Below are 22,042 nucleotides of genomic sequence, written 5' to 3'. Positions count from 1 at the left end.
TCTAGATGAGGAAGATTTTCAAGGCGAACGCGATCAATGAATGGGGAGCAGTGGCACAATGTATTGGAATTAAAGACTTGATAAAAGTTTTTAGGCTTGATGCGGTGGCTGGTCGAGATATCCTGTCTCGAGAGCTTGACCCCAATTAGGTTGGCGACTTGACACGCTATTTGAGAAGTGTCTTCTCCTTTAACCTCAGGGATCCCACGGATCTCGAGGCATTCCCGGCGGCCATATTGCTCTAGATCGTTTAGCCATTTCCCTTGGTTTGATAATGTAGATCTGAGTAGCCCCACTTCCGAATGAAGACGAGAATTCTCTTTCGAGAGTTCTTTTACTTTAACCTCTTGATCTGAGACTTTCTTTAAGATGATGTCGTACTTTTCATTTAGAAAGTCAAGAGACGCCTGTAATGGCGCCAGTTTCTTGTCGAGTAGTTCTTCCAAAACCTCTCTTGTTAAAGCCATGGCCACAAAAAATAAAGAACAAATAGACACATACGACAACACTAAATATTTGAATTACATATATGAACTTAATGCACATGAAAGTGCAAACAACGACTTCAAAACGCGGAGCTAAAGCTAGGCACGTCCAACCACGCCGCTGTCATTATGCAAATGTCAATGATGTCTGTGACGTTTATCACGTTGTTTGGGTAGCAAGGAACCTGTACGTTGTACCAATTCATTTTTGCGTGGAAGTAATGTAGTCTCGATTCCCAGACGTTGCGGAGGATCATGTGACAGCAACACCGAACGTCGACTGAAAACCGGGGAAAGAAAGAAGTATAATTCAAGAAACTTGAAAAAGTCCTTACAGTTTCAGGTTAAAGATGGCACTGGATTTATCCACAAACAAGGACCGGCGATGTAGACCTGCCTAGGGAGATCATAACTTGCCATATTGCAATCACACAAGACAAACACGACTCAAAATTTATTTTAATTTATATTGGATAGAAAATAATATCAGGGTTTTACAATCTCCGGTAAAATTTATCACTTGGAGAAGAAATGAAGTTCAATGTACATGGAGCGTGTGGCCGTCAGGGGAGCACACCGACTATCACATCACACCGACCTCAATCACAGTGCTTACCAGCACCATGCGTTACAATGTTGTGACATTTCAAAGTAAATGCCAGCGAAACGTTATGGAGCTTATGTCCTTTGGGCGGGTTTTTCCGGCCTCGTATTGAATGACCCAAAACGTGTGTTCGACTGGTAATATGGCATAGGAGTATATGATAAGTCCTAAGGAAACATTACTGTCTTCATGCGATATGATGGGTTGCTTCGAGCTGTACGGCGGATCATTTATTTGTTTGACAGCCCAGATAGGCGTTCTATCTCCACTCGGCATGTTCCTATACCTCGCGGAGATCTACGATCTATATAATTCATAATTGTCTGGCATCTAGGGCGCGACATGATCTAATAATTCATAATTCTCTGGTATCTTGGGCGCGACGATTAGTTCAGCAAGTTCCTAATCTCCTTGTGCATCAGGCACAGGAAGTCCACGTAGCTGGGACAGCTGGCACTCATCCCCTTGTCCTCGACCAGGAAGTGCTTAAACCAAGGCTCAAGCTTGTCGCGCTGCCTCACTACCGTCAACTGAAGACAAACGGCAGAGTCAGTCAAAGCTCGCATGTGGACGAGGTTAAAATACGCATATCTCGTGCCCCTAACTCATAACCACAATTGTTTAATCTGTTACCTAAAAAAAAAACAAGTCACCCAGATTCGGTGAAAAGTTCACTCCGACTAACTCACCTTGAGGTAATTGGGTCTCTCGGCGCGGATAGACGAGATGATGTCTTGAATACGAGCTGATAGTGGATTATCCAACACAGGAAGTGACGTCTACAGAACAAGGAAGTGAATACTTATAACAAAATGACGACGACACGTTCCTTACGATAGACAGTTGTGTATGATCTGTTCTGGATACCTTTTGCATGTGACCTGTTCTGATGAAATACCAATTGTATGTGGGTAAATACCATTTGAATGTGTTTTGTTCTGAATAGATACCCTTTGTAAGTGATCGGTTCAGGATGGGTACCATTCGTACGTGATTTGTTCTGGGTTCTCGATTTTGTATGTGATCTACGTATTGTAGGACGGACGGGCATGTAGACGAGTGCTTACCATTTCTATTTTGTATGTGATCTACGTATTGTAGGACGGACGGGCATGTAGACGAGTGCTTACCATTTCTATTTTGTATGTGATCTACGTATTGTAGGACGGACGGGCATGCAGACGAGTCCTTACCATTTCTATTTTGTATGTGATCTACGTATTGTAGGACGGACGGGCATGCAGACGAGTCCTTACCATTTCTATGTCGACTTGTCCTATCGTGGACACACCGAAGATTTGCTGTAGCATGCCTGGGTCCACTTGGAGTCCCACCCAGAGCAACATTGAGATACCATTCTCTACAATTCAATGGTAAAAGATATTACAGTACTTAGTATACTTTGTTAGGTAGGTGGTCGAGGAGATGAAAATTGAATCATACCTAAAACGTAGATGCCATTATCCGACATTCTCTCGATAGAACATCTTATCTGTTCTGGTAACCCTGTGGCTTCGACATCGACATCATGCTAGGGAGAAATGGGAACAAATATGCGATAAGAAAGGCAACTAGCCCTCGGGTAGACGTAGGGAGAACTCATAAAGACCCCACCAGGTTTACTGGAAAAACATGAAGCAATGGTGTGGGACCAATGTTTTGCTGTTTGGAAACCAGGTGTTTTATTAAAACGTTGTGTGGTAAATCGACAGAGGCACGACTAGCAATCTTGGGCAATGCAAGGGCTGATTGTATAATTGTTTAGTGTCTTAATTTTGTTTCTCCTGTGAGTAAAACAACAAAAAACAATTGAGATAATGAACATACCACTGGGAATAGCCTTGGGTAGAAGTATGGTACTGATGCATTCTGGTCCATAGAAATGACTCTCCTCATCAACCAGCTTCGATCATCGGAGCTCATCTCTGAACCTGTGTTGATAAAGGAAAAGCCCAGTTAGGACGACGAAAGAGGAAGATCTTCTACTGTAACGTACAAACATAAACTAACATAAATGTAAATTCGCAAGACTCATTAGTCCATAACAAGCAAAGAAGTTGAACTTGTTTGCTGACAAACATCTAAATTCCCTCTGCATTATCGACTCTAATCAACCACACCCTGTTTTCATTCGGCTAAAGAAGACGAGATGCTTCATTTACCAAAATGAATAAAAAAAGATCACCATAGCTGTCTTAAATCAGCCCATAAAAAGGAAGGCCTACACATGCTTGGTATTTTCTAAGACAACAAATAGCAGCTGACGTAGGTCTTAAGTCCAACTCACCACCGACAAGTGCATCACTTTTCAGCACGCAGTTGATGTAGAGGGGAAGGAGCTTCATACATTCCGGCAAGATCAGTTGACCGGCGGATGAGGGCGATGCGCAGTTCCGTCTGTAGCACGCCAGGATCTGCGCACACTGGTTTACAAGCTGCTCACGGATATCCTTGGGTGCGGTCGTGAGCACAGCACGAATAGCTGACGTAAAACAAGAGAGATGGGGTGAGAAACCAAACAGAAACGATTAGGGCTAACGATACGTTACGATTAGGGGCTAACGTACGAAAGGCCAGCAACTCTTGTATCTGAAAACAGTTCCTAGGTCATTACCTTTCTTGGAAACGTAGTTGACAAACGAGTCCATCTCACAACATCTGAAGAGTTCAGAGAGCTGAGAGCATGTGTTTAGCGCCAGGTTATGAATACGCAGCCTCCGCTGACCACTGATGGACGTGTAGAGAAGAGCGCACTGCAGGTATGCGGTACTGTCCTCGGGAAGCTTGTCATCGTGTTTGATTTCGATGCCAATTGCCTAGAGGATGAGGAAGTACTTAAGCAAAAAGTTTGAAACCTTTGCGGTTTTTAATACTCTGTAAACTCCCTCCGAGTAATTCCCACAGTAAAATCGCCTTCTGGCTTCTTGAATTCCAAATTTTGAATGCCACCTCTCCACAAGGCGCTGACCAATAGAAACACCAGATGAAATACTGTTAGTTTGGAGACGGAAGCCAGATAGCTTACTTATGCGGGCTTCTTCCTACAAGCTCATCACCTTATTTGGGTTGATTCCTGCTAGCTAATTAACTTATTTGAGCTGATTCCTACAAGCCTTATGCAGGCTCATTACTGCTAACTCATTACCTCATTTGGGTTGATTCCTACACGCTTATTACCTTATGCGGGTTGATTCCCGCTAGTTCATTACCTTATTTGGGCCAATTCCTACACGCTTATTACCTTATGCAGGTTGATTCCCGCTAGCTCATTACCTTATTTGGGCCAATTCCTGCAAGCTTATTACCTTATGCGGGTTCATTCCTACAAGCTTATTACCTTATTTGGGCTGATTCCTGCAAGCTCAACGTCTGTTGTGTTACTCATGTAAAAACTGCCAACAAAGTCTACAGGTCTAAGTCCGGTGCTGGTCCGCAATCTCATTACAGCATCAAAGCCCATGTTACACTCAATAGCGCGCTTTAGATCTTCCCGGAACTGTTCTCCGTGCGTCACCTCCTAATAAGTGAATAACATCAGCAAAAGCCTGGTTATAACGATGGAACAGAAGATGAGAACAAATATAAATCAAAGCCTCTGTATTGTGCATCCTCCCCCCAGTATTTTGAAATATGCTACGGTCCTGAGTGATTTACAATTGATTACTGTACCTTAAAGTATGAGTATCTGTAGATGTCACCTCCCGTTTGTGTGGCTATGGCTCCAATGGTGGCAACATCAACGTAAGCATTTGGAAACAAAAAGAGGTCTACTGCGACACCCGCCTCTACACACTGCTTCGCTAGGTTCTCATAGAATGTTGTCTGTGGGCTTAAAATAGTCTGTGGGAGGACACACAAGAGAACAATTTGAATAGTATATTTCTTTCTGTGAAAAAAAAAAACAACAAATAAAATATGTGGGTGGACTTTACAAAGGAAATGGAAAACTGACTGCTGCTTATTGTATTATTTATTTGCAAGAATAACATGACAAGGCCCAAGGTACTGTATTTGTTGTTACTAGCCATGGGCCTGTAAACGACTTCAGCACTTGAAAGTTATGTGTGTGATGCGAAGCAGATACAGTTGCTAACTCACAAATGTAGATATGTAATGAATAATGTAAGTGTTCACCACATATTTTTCCACTACATCCGTCATAAAAAGAAATAATTACCTTTTCCTTATCAGTGGCTAAAAGCTTTCTGTCTTCTCTGTTCTTTAACTTTCCTGGAGCCTCGGTGATAGGTAGAGAGGAGTGGAAAATAAACAGTTTTCCTGAAATCCCTGCAGACTGCAAACAACAAGGTGCTGAGTGTACATATCGTAAGGCACCTTTGGAAGGAAATCAAAGGTCAGTTTACCTTGAGGGCTTCTATCCCAGCCTGTACCACAGGCCCTAGAACTGTTTCTGTGTCTCGGGTCTCGGCAAACATCAGTGGGATCTGCTCCAGTAAGCTGAAATAATAAAAAATATATGGATTCAACCACTGATATCACTAATGGGATCTGTCCCATTGATCCAACAAACAAACAAAAATAACCCTAAATCACATACCAGTAGCTGAAATAACCAAATATAACATGGATTCAACCAAAGATATCAGACACATGTTTTTCTACAAGAGCATTGGGACCTCTCTAAACCATTCATTACTATTGGCCTTAGTCAAATATGTTGCACTATTAAAAGGCCATCTTCAGTATCATGAAAGGTGGTGTCTCAATGGAGGGGGGGGGGGGTGGTAGCCAAATACAGTATTAATATTATAGTATATTAACATTTCTGGGATAGGTGAGCTGGGTACCTAAAAAAATGTTCCCCTATTAGGTGGTGGCAAACCAGGAGGAAGCCAAATACAATGAGAAATAGATATTTTGCAAGATAATTTGTTTACTCACCTTTCTATAACACTTCTGGCCTCATCTACACTCACTAGGAACCCATCAAGAAGTGGTACGAACATATCATCCACATCAGATACAACCATCATCTGTGGCTGGGCAAGGTTACCCTGGTGATGCATGAAATATAATTGAAGAAGCTGATGGTCACAACACAAACCATCAAATCTTCTATTTCACCTTATCCAAGTCTATAAACAGAAAGGCTTGAAAATGTTAAGCCTAACAAAATTTCAAAAAGACTCTCCCCTAGCTTTTGCCACTTGTTATACAGGCTTAACATTATTTTTACCTTAATATTGTAGAAGTGTAGCTGATTACTGTATGTTACAAATCCAACTCTAACTTGTGACTGTTCACTGTTAAACTCTCTAAAATAAAAAAGAAGAATATAGTACTTTAGTAATGGATGAAGTGTGCCACTTAACAAGACGTGTAATACTTGAGCAATGAATGTAGTGATTAACCCTTACAAGAAGTGCACCATATAAAAAGATGTAAAACTTGAATAATGAATGCAGTGCACCATATAAAAAGACACTGCTGTGCAGTTTGTTTGCTCACTTTGGTAAATGTTCCAGCAGTTCATTCATCTCTCTCATCAACAACCGAACCATCCCGCACTGCATGCTCTGGTATGACACGTCTATCATGAATATGTATGCAGGTGGACCAGGAAACTTTTGATCCTGGACAAATGACAAAAAAGTTTCCATTATTGGTGTAGGCAAATTAATGTAGGAAGCTCACATTTAAGTTGACAGGAGAGCTTGAAAGTCCACCCTTCTAAACTTTGATGTGGGATGATCAATACAAAGAATACTTTACATCAGTAAATTGAAAAGCAGGCAGCCATCCTAAGCAAATAGACCTCATAAGATAATTACAATAAATGCAAGAAGCAACATTTCACATGCAATACAGACAAACACCTTCTCCAGAATGACTTAAAAAATATAAAACTGAGCAGACGCCTTGTTGGAAAAAAGCTGTGAAGCCCCAGGTTACCCGCAATTTCAGGAGAATTGTTAGGTGACATGCTCAATAATGAAACTGGGCATTAGGTATTGTTCCCTATGACTATATGACAGGATAACCCATAAAATAGGTTTTTAGGGGGAGGGGGGATGAAAAGGATGGTTCAGCTAGGAGGAAAATTGATGGATAAAATTTTGCAGCTTCGTACCTTGCAGTAATCAGCTGTGGCGACCATCTCATAGGAGCCAAGGTGAAGTTCAGGCCTCTCATATAAGTCCACACGTAAGCCTTGATGATCAAGATGGCAGAAATAATCTGCTGGAACTGCACACACAACACACAAACTATTATTTTTTGTTTTTGATTCATAAATATGTTTAGTTGAAGTGAAGTGAGCAACAGGAGCCTTGCACTAAAAACAAATTCATTTGCAGTAAGCTCACGCCAAAATGAACACAGCAATGGCTATCATCATCACATCAGAAAGTGAAGAAAATATACAATTTTCAATATAATACCAGAAGCCATTTAGACCAGGTGCGCGAATTCTATACCGCTGGTCCTTGTTTAAGAAGCTTTTTATTGGTGCCTGTTGTAGTGCATGCCAGTTTGCCATTCTTAGTTGCCTACTGGATCTTATTAATTTAATAAAACTCTGAAAATCGGATAAAACAAATTGGATAGTGGTGTCCCCACCCACCCTCCCATCTACCCAATTTTTTTTAGGGGGGGGGGGATGAACATCACAGGTTCACTGCATGCTCACCCTCAGGCTTTTTAGATGATTTAGAACAACTTACCTTCTGAGGAGTATGTGCAGATGTTACATACAAATCTTCTGCCACCATCAATGAACTGTACAAAGGGGTTGATGTAAGCTTTGCAGCGGTTACAGCGAACAGGGCCACTGGCTCCATGGTTCACTATGGGAAGGTAACCCTGGAAAAGCAACCATGCATCAACCATGGATCAACCATGAATCAAAAAGCACATTCATGCTTCAACCATAGATCAACCATGAATCAACAAGCACAACCATGCATCAACAGGGGATCAACCATGATCAATCATGTGCCAACTATGGATCAACAATGGTTCAATGGTGAATCAAACATGCACCAATGCAATAACCATGGATCAACTGTTGGCTACTCTGCTTGAATGTGGCTGTAATGTAAAGGGTACAAAATGCAATTTCACAACATATTGTTTCCATATGATTGGTAGGATCGGTACACTGAAGCATAGAAATCCATTGTTCTGGGTTTGGAGGACAATGAATTCTCCAGTTCACAGCCCTGATTGCACCTTCACACAGAAAGAAAGCAACAAGCATCCATTTCCATTGGCTGATCTTGGGATCTATTCGCCATTCGCCATATTCAATTGAATTTTAAAATTTTCTATACATATTATCATCACATATTTGTCACACACAACATGAAAGGCATTGTTGACTAGGGATCTTTAAAGGTGGCATCACTGTCATCTTACCTCCTCAGCCGGAATTTGTGCAAAAGGTGTGATTATGGCTGCCAATGGAATGTCACTGGCCTGGAGCAGATCCTTGTTGCAAGGAACATTGTACATTGTCGATCTGATAAATCTTGGACTGCAATTCCCATTGTCTTTGACAACAAAGCTGCTTGTTACCAGGGGAGGGATGCGGTCTCTTGTATTTGTCATGAAGGGCTGGTCTTTGTGAGTTTCTCTGTCATCTTTCATGACTTGGATCTGCAAGGAAATCAGTCAAAGCTAAATATGGTTGCTTGGCTATATTGGGTACACCCAATATATATGTATTGTGTAATGTGGGTGTAACAACAAGATCAAAATAAGAGTCTAGAGGTGGGTTTGTGACCTAAGGGGTTTCCTTTAGTCCTGGTGGCCAGGGGAACTGCCAGCTACTATTTTCCAAGTGCCGGCTACTTATATATAAATTACAAATTTTCTCCAGCTACTCTGAAACTTAATGAAACCCATGTAACTTATCCATTATAATTGATGATGATATAAAGTGTACTGCTTGTTTATTATGTAAAATGCAGATTGACCTTGAAATTACCATTATTTTCATTTCTACTCACCGGACTTGGCATTTGGTCTGGATCAATCCTTTTCTGTTGTTGCATGGGTGAGTTCATGGAGGGACCACGCCCACCCATATGGGGACTATGGCCAGGGGGAGGCGGCATCCCACTCATGGACGGAGGACCGCCAGGATATGGCTACAAAGATTAAGGTTTTAATAAGACCACAACCACATAGATGCCATTAAAGAAGAATAACACAAATATAAACAGATTAGAGCTGATCTATGAATGCATGTATAATAGATATGTCTTAGATTATCAAAGCAATGAAAACAATTATTCTACAATTAGTTAATATTTGGGTACTATATTGTTTTCTAAAAATAGAAGTAGACACAGTTAGGTGCAGGATTCAATATTCAGCATTTTGTACAGAAAATGTTGATGGAGAAATAATTACTGCAACAAGGAAAGTCGTTACCACAAACAAGATATTATTTGTCACATGTTTCTACTGATATAGTACTTTAATAATCTATAAGTATATTAATGATATTACCAGTTAAATGTTTCTACTGATAAAGTACTGCAATAATCTAAAGATATATTAATACATAGGTACAAAATTACTTTACACTAATTACATCAAACATCAAGCCATTATCAATTATAGCAAGGAACATCAAAGCAGAGGAAAAGGACCAGTTCATGAGTTGATGTTAGATCCAGCTCTTGGCATGCCATCAATGCAGAACTCACGGCTTGAGGTAACGTTGGTGGCAACACGTCCGTAGGGCTTGGCTGACTGGGATATCTCCCTCTGCCCTGCCATCCGGATGGACTGGTGCTTGTTGGAGGTGGTGTCATGCCAGCTGGAGACTCGGACGGATCATACATCTTGCCTGGTACAGTCTCCTGCTCCACAAACCCCACCCCACTGAACCCATCATCTGCTAAGATGGAAGTCTGACCGGGACTAACCTGTTGGGGATGGGTCCCCATCCCGGGGCCTGGTGGCGGCATCATGGGTGCCATACCCATGGATGTTGGGGGGTTCATCGTGAGGCCGGTAGGAGGTGGGCCATGCCGGCTGGTGGTCGGCCCAGACATACTTGAGGGTGGGCCTGGCATGGGCGGCAGCATTTGCGCTGAGGATGAGCCAGACCAGCCCTGCATCTGGGGGGCGTTGGGTTGAGCTTGTGATGAGGTAATATGAAGATTCTGCATTTGCGAATTCATCTGTGAGAGAAAAATGCAGATCACTGAACAATGAAAGTTAGACCAGATTCAGAAAAAAAAAGAAAAAGCATAATAAGAAACAGAGAAAATTTTCATTAGCCATAGTAAACAAGAGATGGCCTGTCCAGGAGCAAGGGTCAAAGGATTTTACTGCCGGTAAGACTATGTGGATGTGATATACAAGCTTGGTTCTGAGTAGAATATCTTTAAATACTAGAAAGATCATGTAGTACCTTTGTAAAAAGGTAACTTTACCTGCTGGTGTGGGTGGGGTCTAAGTGGCTGCGACGGCTGTTGAGGAGCTGTTGACTGTGGTTGACCTGATGGCTGCATATGCATGCTAGATGGTTGAGACATAGGTGGCATTCCTGGTCGCTGAGGAGGAAAACCCCCAGGTTGTGATGTAGGAGGTGCACCAGGACGTTGCTGGGGAGGAAACCCACCAGGCTGTGATGTCGGTAGTTGCATAGGCTCCTGCATCTGAGGTGATGGAAATCCTGGCTGTGATGTGGGTGGAGCTCCTGGGCGCTGCTGATGTTGGAACCCCCCCGGTTGTGATGTAGGTGGACCCCCAGGTCGCTGCATCTGCTGGCCAGGGAAGCTGGGCTGTGATGTAGGTAGGGGTGCAGGGTGCTGCTGCATCTGTTGGCCTGGGAAACCTCCAGGCTGAGAGGTGGGAGGGCTACCTGGTCGCTGGGGGAACCCTTGCTGAGGGGTAGAAGATGGTGGGTACTGCCTCTGTTGAGGAGGTCCCCCTGGTCTGGCTTGGTATTGGTGCTGTGGCTGCATTGGTTGTTTGGTGGGAGGAGCTTGTTGAGAGGGAGTAGACTGTGAGGGAGGACCTTGAGGCTGATTAGAAAAACAACAATATCAGGATGGAGTTCATTGGAAAAGGTTATTGGCTATCTTTTCTGATGTAGCATTTTATGTGTTTATGACAGGACTCAAAAATAAAGAAAACATTAAGGTTCAGATAATCACATGGCCGAAAAAGTAGTTGGGAGAGAAATCAGAGAGCAATAAAATATATTTCAATAGCTCAGATAAGTTAAGCATTAAGATTTTTAAGAATTTTTCTGTTTGCAATTTTCACTAGAATACTAGTTTTTTTTTACTGTACATTTATAATAGAGTTTTTAATATCAATTTCTCTAGTCTGGGACTAACAACCTTGGATATTGTTGCATACTGCATGAAGGATGAATATTAATAATGTCTGAAAAACTGTCTGGGATGCATTAATAAATACTATAGTTGCATGAAAAACAAAATGACTTATAGTTAGGATAATAATTCAGCAACATTCATTGAGCTATAATACAATCAAAACAACAATTTATTGTGATGTGAGTATTTCATTGATCAATCTTCATACACAAAAAATAACACAGGATATATAAAACTTTAAAACTTAAGTCATAGTTTTGAACCATGTAAAGATTACATAACTAGTCTCAGAGATTATTGAGATTTTTGTCACCTGACGGTTGATTTGTTGATGACAATAAAATCAGACAGCCTACTTAAAATCTCAATAATAACAAAAATTCAATTCGTACATGTGGCTGAATCCTTATAATTGAACAAGTAAAAACATTCATATAAAAATGTAATTACTGGAGTAATCATACGGAGTATTTCTGGTATCGATTAATGATGACAGTTTCAGGCGAATTTCAAGAGAAATATAAGTTATCATCATCAGGCAGTCAAAATTAATCAAACAGATAAACGCATAATTATACATTATCTACTAGGTAAAGCTTACATGTGGTTGATGACAGACTACCCCAAAAAACTCATAATACCTTTTGTGCTGGTGATTGGCCTTGAATTGTAGGGAATTGAGGAGGTCGGTTGTTGTAACCACTTTGGCTGACTGATGGGCCATTCGTAAACGACTGTTGCACTCCATTCGTCATTGTCGTGTTACCAGAAGGAAACTGCTGTTGAGGGAACGACGCAGGTCCTGCCATTTGATGACCAGTCCCCCCTTTAAACGGTCCGTCCATCGGTGGATTCCTAACAAAAATAAGGAAGAGTTATAATCTCGCGAAACCTAACACTGGTTGATCGTCGCCATCTTTACCTGAAACCGGCTCCCTTAGGTCCTTGGCTCATCATGGTTTTTTTGCGCTCAAAAAACAACTACGAACTTAAAACTTCACAGAGGAAAAATTTAACTATCCTAGAGGCTAGTGCCTCCAAGAAAGTAGTTATTTTAGGGACAGAGAAAAAGATTTCAGAATCTAAAGTAAAGTCTCCAGTCCTCTCTTGGTACTCTTTTGCCACGTAGTCTTGATTTGCATAGTCATAAATACCCGGATGATAATGCGCATGCGCTATTTGGGTGCCAACTCAAAATGGCGACGTGGCTTGCAAAATTTTTCTGCAAGTAAAACGGACTATTTTTAATCCCCCTGCTCCCCTCCCATGTTCCTAAGATTTTTAAATGATGCGTAATTCTTGCTTGAAACAAATTTGGGAAAATATTTAATGCAAAAATTTGTTAATAGAAAAAATCCCCAAAAACCTGTCATTTAAACATGAGCCCACGGTACTGGTCTAGACAGGGCCGGTTTTAAGGCTGGTTTGATTTTCTAGAATTTCTTTTTCTCTTGGGGAAAACTTATGAGAAGGGCTACCTGAGACAGTAGAGCTTATTTTGCTTTGAGGGCGGCCTACTTTATGTAAACATTCAATACATTACCATACCCCGCAAAACTTTTCTCGCCTATTGCTGTCACTGAGACTAAACTAAATGATTATTCTGTTAAGAACATAAATTTTAAAAATTACAATTTTTTTCACAATGACTCTAAAACCAATGCTGGTGGCTCTGCCTTATATATTAACAATTCTTTAAATGCTATACCCCGTGAAGATATAAAACTTGACATGGATTTAGTTGAATCAACTTGGTGTGAGATTGAAAATGGGAAAAATAAGAAAAATATTATTGTAGGTTGTATTTATAGACATCCCACAGATAATCTTAATGAATTTACAATTCAGTTAGATAACATAATCAAATCTATTGACCCAAACAAAGTTGACTTATTCCTGTGTGGCGATATAAATATAGATTTTTTGAAAGCTAATTCCCATTTCCAGACTGATGAATACCTCGATATGCTTTTCTCTAATGGCTTAATGCCAATTATAACTAAGCCTACTCGTATAACCAGTCACACTGCCACACTGATTGATCATATCTACACTAATTGTCCCATTTCCCATGTCACTCCTGGTATTCTCACAGTTGATATCTCTGACCATCTGCCCATTTTCTGCACCTTTAAGTCCCATCTCAAGAAAACTTGTGAACAGCAAAGTTTTAGAGATTTTTCTAAATTTAATAGTGAAAATTTCTTGTATGATATGAACCAGCTTGATTGGAATTCCCTTCACCAATCAACTAAAACATTAAATGAAAAAAACTGAAGACACAATTCATGCCATCCATTCTGTTATCGATAAACATGCACCAATGAAAATTGCCTCTCGTGCAAAAAAAAGACAACTTAGTAAACCATGGATTACCAATGGCATCTTAAAATCAATAAAGCACAAGCAAAAAATGTACCGAAGTCACTTTTTTAGCAAAAACCAAGAAAAAGTAATAGCATACAAGCAATATTCTAATACTTTATCACATCTTCTCAACAAAAGTAAAAAGGAATATTTCCATTCTCAATTTATTAGCTGTAAAAACAACCTCAAAGCTACCTGGAAATTAATCGGCAAGCTGATACAAAGGAAAACAAAGGGGCAAAGTGCTCCTAGTCGCATTACTTCAGGAAATAGGTCGTTTACCAATCCTTCTGATATTGCTGATCAGTTGAACAAATTTTTTACAAATGTAGGAACCAATCTAGCTTCCCAAATTAAAGATGACAAATCCATATCTCCTACATCCTATATTAAACAATCTACAACTTCTTCTTTTGTTATGTCTCCAGTTTCAGAAGCACAGGTTTTTTTACTTTTTGCATCTCTTAATGAAAATAAATCATATATTACTATTCCTAATAAATTTATAAAATTGTCAGCATCCATCCTAGCCTCTCCCTTTACTGCCATTTATAATGAATCTATAGCAAGTGGTGAAGTCCCTGATATTTTCAAAATCTCAAGGGTTACTCCTATATATAAAAGTGGGGATGCCACTGAACCAGGGAATTATAGACCAATATCAATAATCTGTTCATTTAGCAAGATTCTTGAGAAGCTTATCTACAACCAGCTGATTTTTTTTCTTGAAAAACATAAAATTTTATTTGAATTTCAATTTGGATTTCGGAAAGGCCATTCAACCGAACATGCCATATTAGAAACTGTTGAGACCCTCAAGTCTTCTATTGACCAAGGTATGACTACATGTGCTATTTTCTTAGATTTTTCAAAGGCATTTGATACTATTAACCACGACATCTTATTAGCTAAAATGTACAAATATGGAGTCAGGGGAACCCCCGCAAAATGGTTTTCTAGTTATCTCTCTAATCGTCATCAGTTTGTCAAAATTGGCAATGCGGAATCATCTATGCTACCAATCTCTTGCGGAGTTCCTCAAGGATCTACCCTTGGTCCCTTATTATTCCTCTTATATATTAATGATCTCCCCAACTCTTCTAAGAAACTGAAATTTAGAATATTTGCAGATGATACAAATCTATTTTATACTTCAAAAAACCCCAAAGATTTAGAAACCACTGTTAATAGTGAATTAGACAATGTCATCAAATACTGTAACGCTAATAAGTTGTCCATTAATTTTAAGAAAACTCATCATATCACTGTCACCTCCCCCAGAAAAAGTGTTTCTATTGACTTAACAGCATATGGTATAAAGAATACTAACAACATAAAATACTTAGGTGTCTTTATTGATGAACATCTCAAATGGAATTCACAACTAAATCATGTTAATAAATGCCTCGCAAAAAATCTTGGAATCATTTCCAAGTTACGTTATTTTCTTCCCCTGACTACTTTAACACAACTATACTATAATTTAATTTACCCATATATTTCTTATGGTATAATGAGCTGGGGCTCGGCAAGCCAAACACGGCTTCGCCCTATCAAAACGAAGCAGAATAAATGCATTCGCTCTATTTTCTTTGCTCCCCAAAGGGAAAGTCCATCGAATTATTACCAACTGCTTAGGATCCTGAATCTTGATAACATACATAATCTAAGGATATCATCTCTTGTTTATAAGCTCCAACACTTTCCTGATACTATGCCTAAGCCATTATGTAATCTAATCCTGCCTGCCACTCAAGTTCACTCACATAATACCAGATATGCTTCCAAAGGCAATCTCTTTAGGCCAGCTTCCAAAACCAATTATGGATTAACTAAATTTACAGCCATGTCTTCTAGATTTTGGGAAAAAATACCAAATTGCATTAAGTCCTTACCTTACAATTCCTTCATAGAACAACTGAAATTGCATTTATTAAATAATCAGAATTAATATTGATCCACCCTGGCCAGATTTACTTTTCCTCACTCTAAAATATTATATTTTGTTTATGTATATATTATATATTGTAAAAAAAAAAAAAAAAAAATAATAATAATAATAATATTATAATAATATTATAATAATATCCTGTAAGACCCTCGAAATCTGACTGTGGCAGTGACCATCTCGAAAGCTTATGCTTCTATGGTCACTGCGCACCTTAAATTTTTTTTTCTTCTTAAGTACCGTAAATAGTTAACTTCCCCTTTTTTCTACCTGTATCCAAATATTCTTTATCTTATTCAAAATAGTGCAAAATAAAAAAATGAATGAATGAATGAATGAATGAATGCCTTTTAGCGCGCAATGTAATGAGGAAAATAACAGGGGCGGATCCAGGAGCTTCAAAGGGAAGGGAGGAGGGGTGGGGGGGGGGGGGGGAGGCAAGGGTTTTAAGAAAGGGGGGTTGGATTCCGTGGATATTCTTATATTTCTTGTAATTCCAAATATATGAAAATAGGGGGAGCGGGGCCCGTTCGGCCCTGATAATATACTATATTCGTCATTTTTCTTTAGTGTATTTTAAAAATTATACTTTAGTAAAATTCGCTTAAATCAAGTTATCATTAAGAGTCGTTACAGAGTTTCATTGTCGACCTTTTTATCTTACAGGCCTGAAAACAACACAAGCATTGGAAAAAAGCTTGTTTTTTTATTCCGCCTGGGGTTCCTGTGGTTTTATCAATAACTAACAACACAGGCAACCCAACCGACTACCACAGTAAAGAATGTCGAAAATGCGTTTTTTTGAAGCATGTACCTGCCTTTTAGGACAAAACAAACTTACTAATATTGAGGTTACCTTCCTTGAGTTCGTCTAATATAGAAAATGCGTATGACATTTTCGTACGAAAGTGCGTACGACTGGTACTTATTATATCTGTTTTGGGGCATCTTTTCAATGTATATTGTCTGGAGATTGAGCGTCACGTAATGTTTGTGCATTAGTAATTCAATTTTGGGGAGAAATAACAGCTCAGTCCTAGTTCTTTTGAAGAATTATTACAAAATTTTGTAATGACAATGACAATAATCTTTTGCCGTATAATAACTATACTTTTGCGATCACTGTTACGAGATGGTAGCGTGGCCGAGCGGTCTAAGGCGCTGGTTTAAGGCACCAGTCATTTCGATGGCGTGGGTTCGAATCCCACCGCTGCCAGAATTTTTTTTCGCTCGTCTGCGGGTTAGCTACCCTGCTAGCAGAGGCCCTTTTCTCTTGTTTTCCCTCTATTTATGTGTTGTTATCAGTGTTCGCGGTTTAGAAAAGTTCCATTTAAAAAACTATTTTTTTTGAGATAATAATAAAATAATCTAAAATAATCTGCGATGGAGACTTTAAGAACCGATTTCGGAATTTTTAGTTCTCAGCCTGTTTGCTGTTTATTTCACCACCTCCTCCCCCTTAACCGCAAAAGATAATGCACTAGTCGATTGAAACCCCCACCTCCATGGTCCCGGGAGAAGGGTGGGGGATTAGACTTTGACCCTGTACAAAACAGAGAAAACCCCCCACCCCATCGGGACAAAACTGCAGTCAAATGCCCCTACCCCTCGGGATGCCAACTATAGGCAAAGCCAGTACACTTTAATTAGTACATTTGTACTAATAACTATGAAGATTACAGTTACCCAAAAATGGAAAAATGATTAGCGCACACTAACCATCACCATGGAATTCATACACTAATTCAACTACTTTAATCCTCATTTTTACAATAAACAATACTCGTGAGTTTAAATACTTTAGCTGATAAAAGATGCGGTCGGACAATTTTGAGGTTGTCCACACAGTCGTTTCGTTCTATGCGCTCTGTAATACGTCGTCATCTCTTCGACATCGGTGCCTATCGTGAGGCTCTACTTAATCGTTAATACAGACACCTTGCATGAATCCTTTTTTCATATTTTCTTAGGTAGGGGACATTTAATATCTGACGGGGTTATAACAAAAATCTCAAAAAAAAATTCGACCAAGGCAAAATCTCTAGGAAAAAGATCGAACAAACCATACAAGGTCAAAAGCCCAATGGCGTTCCAGAGAAAAAAGGCTGGACGTTATTATTAAAGGGTTTCTTTAAAAAGGATTTTATACAACAAATACAAAAATGGCTACATCATGCCTTAACAAGTGTAAAGTGTTCTTTATTTTGTACCAAAAAAATTAAATTAAAAAGATCTGGCCCAAATCCGTTCGGATGATCAAATAAGTACACTCAAATAGAAATTTCTAATAAAATAAGCGATAAAATATATAAACTCATCCTCTGATAAACATAAAAATCGGGAGTACAAATAATGTTAAAAAGCAAATAATATTTCTCTCATAAACCATCTTGCTTACTGAGTTTTGCTATAGTCTTTCTTAGCCCAAAACTCGTCCCTACGTTTCCTTGCTCTATCAAGAGTTTCACAAGCAGCCGAGGCTCGGCTTGCCATGGAAACCTCTGACATCACATCATCATCTCGGTCATCTCTCTTCCTGTTTCCCCGTGAGTTAGGCGGAGGGCCATAAGAGCCCCCATCGCTAACACTATTGTGCGGGGAAGACTTCCGATGTTTATTCTTTGAGGGACGATTTTGCTGCTTTCTTTTCTCGTCAGAGAATGTCAGGGATTTCTGGAGTTTGTCATTGAGGATGTTAGTTGTGACATCATAGTGATGGCGTCTTGCTTGCCCAGCCTCGCGCAGTTCCGGGGTAGGTGACCGACCCCTTTCCAAGAAATTCGGTCCTTCATCCTCCGTCGTCTCTGTACCACCATAAGTCGTAGTCGAGTATTCAGATTCAGGTGATGCCGGTCTCTTATTCCACGCTTCTCGTCTAGGGGGAGCAGTCTCTGAACCATTCTTGCGCTGCCCGTTCGTGTGCTTGCCACGTGTTTTTCGCTTGTTAGGAGAGTGTTCTTGGGAGTGTATGGACTCGGACCTACTACTAAAAGAGTCCTCATCCCTCTGAGCTTTAGCCTGAAGACGGTTCTGTCGGTCCAGCTCTTTATGCGAAAAGTGTGTCCCTCGTTCTCGGTGGGCATATCCGTAGGCCTCATCGCGCCTGCTTATTGCCTGTGGGGACAAATGGAGACAAAAAAATGTCAAGACGTCTCCATGGTATTTCAAAGCAATTGGTATTTAAAAGCAAACACATGTGATTATACCTCTTGGTACCATCCACGGTTGATGTCAGATGGACCAACCTGAGAAACATTCTTCGTTAGTTAATAGGCATGAAACTAGGGGGGGGGGGGCGGCTTTATTACATTAAGAATGTGTAGTTCCAGAAAATATTCATCCCCCCCCATTGCAGGATTGGAAATTCTGGGGTGGGGGTGGGGGGTGGGGGGTTCAGATGCTCAGGAATTTCCAGAGGGGGGGAAATGCCCCTTTTCCTTACCAGTTACTAAGTATTTATCTTTTTCCAGGGGGTTTTAAATTCCAGAGGGGTGGGGGGGTCATACCTCCAACCCCCTCAATAGGGGGGTATGGACACTTTCTGGAACTACACAATCTTAGAAGTCTACAAATTCTTACAAATGATTTTTATTTCTGTACACATGTACGTCTCCCCAAAGCAAAATCCTGGCGTGGCTGTTTTTAGCCTTTTGGCCGGTCTTTATGAGTACACTAAAACACCAGGAAATGAGTACAACACATTCATATATCTTCATGAAATTTTGTTTCTTTCTTTATTTATATATGTGAACTTACTGGGCTTGGTCTTTCTTGCTTCTCAGGTGACTCAACCCATGTTCCATGCACCAACTTAAAACGGCTTTTGTATTCTGTATCAAAAGCCCTAGAAAACAGATGCCATACACTTAGTACAAAAATACATTGGATAAGTAAGACACACAGATCCGGTGAAGGGCAGACCTGAGAGTCTCCATGGAGTCTGAAGTTATTAAAGAAGCAATAATTTGGTAGAGTTAAATATCAGAGTTGGTCATTTCACATCCAGTATTCTGTTTTGAGATCATGACTACCTCAGTAAGAAACAGCAATGACAGATCTCCAGCTATCAAACTCTAAAACTTCATAAAATATACAGGGATTTCAACTTTCCCTGTTTCCAATGAGTCTTTTAAATTTTAGATCACACCTTCTATGCTGTTTCATTTCTGGGGAGCGCATATAGTCTGAATTGTCAGAGGGTTTGATGAGCCTTGCATCACCCATGCTAGTGACGGTCCTGATGCCAGCAGCAGGCATCCTATCAGGGGTAATACCTATGAATAAAACAATATACCATTCATAAGATACAGTGTATATTCAAATCATATCCAAAATACAAAACCACGATCTCAGAGCATCCAGTATTTTTAATGATATTGTCTAATAGGTGTCATACCTTGTTTACATCCACCAACTTTTTCCTTTGGCTTACGAATTGGAGAAGCACTTTTAGCTCTTCTCTCTTTTACTTTTGATTTTCTGCCATCAGCAAAGTCTTGTGTGTATGTACTCTTTCTTGGTATGCGGTCAGAGACATATGGGTAGTTGGCCGATCGAGTGGGACTTGTGCTTGCAAGTAGTTTTCTCTCAGCTTTTAATATTGGAGGCTCTTTTGCACTCTCTGACTTGTGTCTTGAATTATGGTGATGACCATTCTAAAGGAGGATACCACAGTTAACAAATAGATCTCATCTTTGTATGTATCTGTCCTATGAATGACAGAAAACCTCACAATGTCTAATCAAAAGTGCATGTGTACTCTGATCAGAAATTCTTCTTGGCCAATCAGATCACAAATTTTATTAGGGTTACTGATTCAGCAAAATGGAAACAATATGGATTACAGCAAGTTTATATGATTTAATGAATTTCAAACAAACTTATATTTTCAAAGATCTGTGCTACATACCGATTTACTGGAATGCTTATGTTTTGGGGGCGAATATGATGATACTGATGACACATCATCTGCAAGCCAGACTTGATCAGGGACTTCCTTTACAGTACCCGTAGGAAATATGTTATGGTTCTTTTCATAAGGCACAATTCGCTTTCTCTGAAGTGGTGGCTCATGGATGATCCCAAGCTTGGTGGACTGCAGACCTGCCCGAGGGGTTGATCTGATACTCTGCATATCCACTGGGCTTATAGTGCGAGTAACCTCTCCTTTCACTGTGATTGGGCGCTTTGAGTCAAACTTCTTATAATGGGTTTGATACTCAGAGTTGTAGCGCTTGGGTCAAAAGGAAAAAGCAAAGCTATTAGAAGTCAGGGTTAGGTTGCAGATTTTCATTGCAAATACACACATATACAAATCAAGGTCTGAAATGCTTCTGGGATTTGCTGACAATAATGAAAATTTTGTAAGTAATTTTGATGAAGGGGGCAGTGTGAAGTAAGATACATAACAGTGAAACCCCAATGTAACAATACAGCTGACCGACAAATTACATTATTATATATAAACAAAATATAAACTTTGATTTTCCCCATATATCTACTGTTATCCCAACCTAAAATTGTTGACCAGTATAGAAAGTATTGTTATAAAGAGGTACCACTGTTACAGAACACTTTGAAAACTTTGCCACAGGATGCAGGATATAAGTGAAAAATAGTGGGAATAATGGATCGTCAGGGGTGAGACAAGAGTAAAAAGGAATGACAATACAAGTCGCCAAGTGAACTGGATGCAGCTGGAGAGGGGCACATATAATTAAAATGCAGCTGCTGTAAGTAATAAGAATCACCATTTTAGAGAAGCAAAAAGTTATATAAAAGTTAACAGAGTAAAGGTATTTTCGAAGCACATTTATAAGGATAAACAGTATTGTATTTCCCCCCAAGAAGACTCAGCTTGTCATCTTTTGAGTAATTTTAAGCGTATTGTTTTACTGATTTCTGCTAATGGGTTTTATTTGACGATTGGCCTTTCTGTGCTAAAAATGTAAACAAAACAACAGAGGAGATTTCACAGAAGTGATCACAATTTGACGAAAACCCGATAAGAAATGAAGGAAATGTGCAAGAGTTCGTGAGCATTGTTTTGGCTAATAATAGCTCATTCCTTTAAAATGTTTGAATGATCGCCAGCCAAAACAGCAATCAAATTCCAGAGCTAGGCTAAGATGGCAGCAGATTAGAATATTATGGAGCGCGTGCAGGAAAAGTACCTTCGATCGAGACCTCGGGACTGGCATCTTGGCTTTTATTATATACCCTAGATATCCTTAGCCATTTGATGTTTTGGTTTCGTCTTCAAGCCCACAGTAACAGCTGATTTTCGTCTAATTTCGAACCCGCCAAATCTCTTATC

General features: G+C 39.8%; 2 protein-coding genes and 1 non-coding gene across 3 annotated transcripts; 1 reads left to right on the top strand and 2 right to left on the bottom strand.

The window, feature by feature from the left end:
* Positions 1-926: 926 nt before the first annotated feature.
* On the bottom strand, positions 927-12,556 carry LOC5513513 (protein transport protein Sec24C). Its single transcript, XM_032383080.2, has 22 exons — positions 12,334-12,556; positions 12,053-12,266; positions 10,500-11,093; positions 9,987-10,244; positions 9,060-9,200; positions 8,467-8,706; positions 7,773-7,911; positions 7,181-7,296; positions 6,559-6,683; positions 6,287-6,365; positions 5,992-6,104; positions 5,454-5,547; positions 5,267-5,383; positions 4,759-4,929; positions 4,427-4,606; positions 3,704-3,905; positions 3,377-3,571; positions 2,917-3,020; positions 2,533-2,620; positions 2,346-2,449; positions 1,779-1,868; positions 927-1,619 (listed from the first exon to the last, which is right to left on the bottom strand). Exons 1-22 carry the CDS (start codon positions 12,366-12,368, stop codon positions 1,476-1,478), a joined length of 3,543 nt encoding a protein of 1,180 aa, XP_032238971.1. The 5' UTR covers positions 12,369-12,556; the 3' UTR covers positions 927-1,475.
* A 4,304-nt stretch (positions 12,557-16,860) lies between these two features.
* Trnal-aag lies at positions 16,861-16,942 on the top strand. The gene has a single exon. It is a non-coding gene; the product is annotated as a tRNA-Leu (tRNA).
* A 958-nt stretch (positions 16,943-17,900) lies between these two features.
* On the bottom strand, positions 17,901-22,039 carry LOC5513531 (nuclear protein MDM1). Its single transcript, XM_001633718.3, has 7 exons — positions 21,900-22,039; positions 20,636-20,959; positions 20,123-20,381; positions 19,874-20,000; positions 19,483-19,570; positions 18,933-18,971; positions 17,901-18,840 (listed from the first exon to the last, which is right to left on the bottom strand). The coding sequence occupies exons 1-7, from the start codon at positions 21,924-21,926 to the stop codon at positions 18,121-18,123; spliced, it is 1,584 nt and encodes a 527-aa protein (XP_001633768.1). The 5' UTR covers positions 21,927-22,039; the 3' UTR covers positions 17,901-18,120.
* Positions 22,040-22,042: the final 3 nt, after the last annotated feature.

This window comes from Nematostella vectensis, chromosome 10 (genome assembly GCF_932526225.1).
Source record: "Nematostella vectensis chromosome 10, jaNemVect1.1, whole genome shotgun sequence".
In the NCBI taxonomy this organism is placed as follows: Eukaryota; Metazoa; Cnidaria; class Anthozoa; order Actiniaria; family Edwardsiidae; genus Nematostella; species Nematostella vectensis.
This window is presented reverse-complemented; position numbering and strand designations above follow the sequence as displayed.

Coding starts and splice junctions, on each gene's coding strand:
- LOC5513513 (XM_032383080.2), bottom strand. CDS start 12,368: ATGATGAGCCAAGGACCTAAGGGAGCCGGTTTCAG. Junction 12,267..12,333: donor CCTAAGGGAGCCGGTTTCAG/GTAAAGATGGCG, acceptor TATTTTTGTTAG/GAATCCACCGATGGACGGAC. Junction 2,450..2,532: donor TAATGGCATCTACGTTTTAG/GTATGATTCAAT, acceptor ATTGAATTGTAG/AGAATGGTATCTCAATGTTG.
- LOC5513531 (XM_001633718.3), bottom strand. CDS start 21,926: ATGCCAGTCCCGAGGTCTCGATCGAAG. Junction 20,382..20,635: donor ATAAGCATTCCAGTAAATCG/GTATGTAGCACA, acceptor ATCCTCCTTTAG/AATGGTCATCACCATAATTC. Junction 20,001..20,122: donor AGTTGGTGGATGTAAACAAG/GTATGACACCTA, acceptor TTTTATTCATAG/GTATTACCCCTGATAGGATG.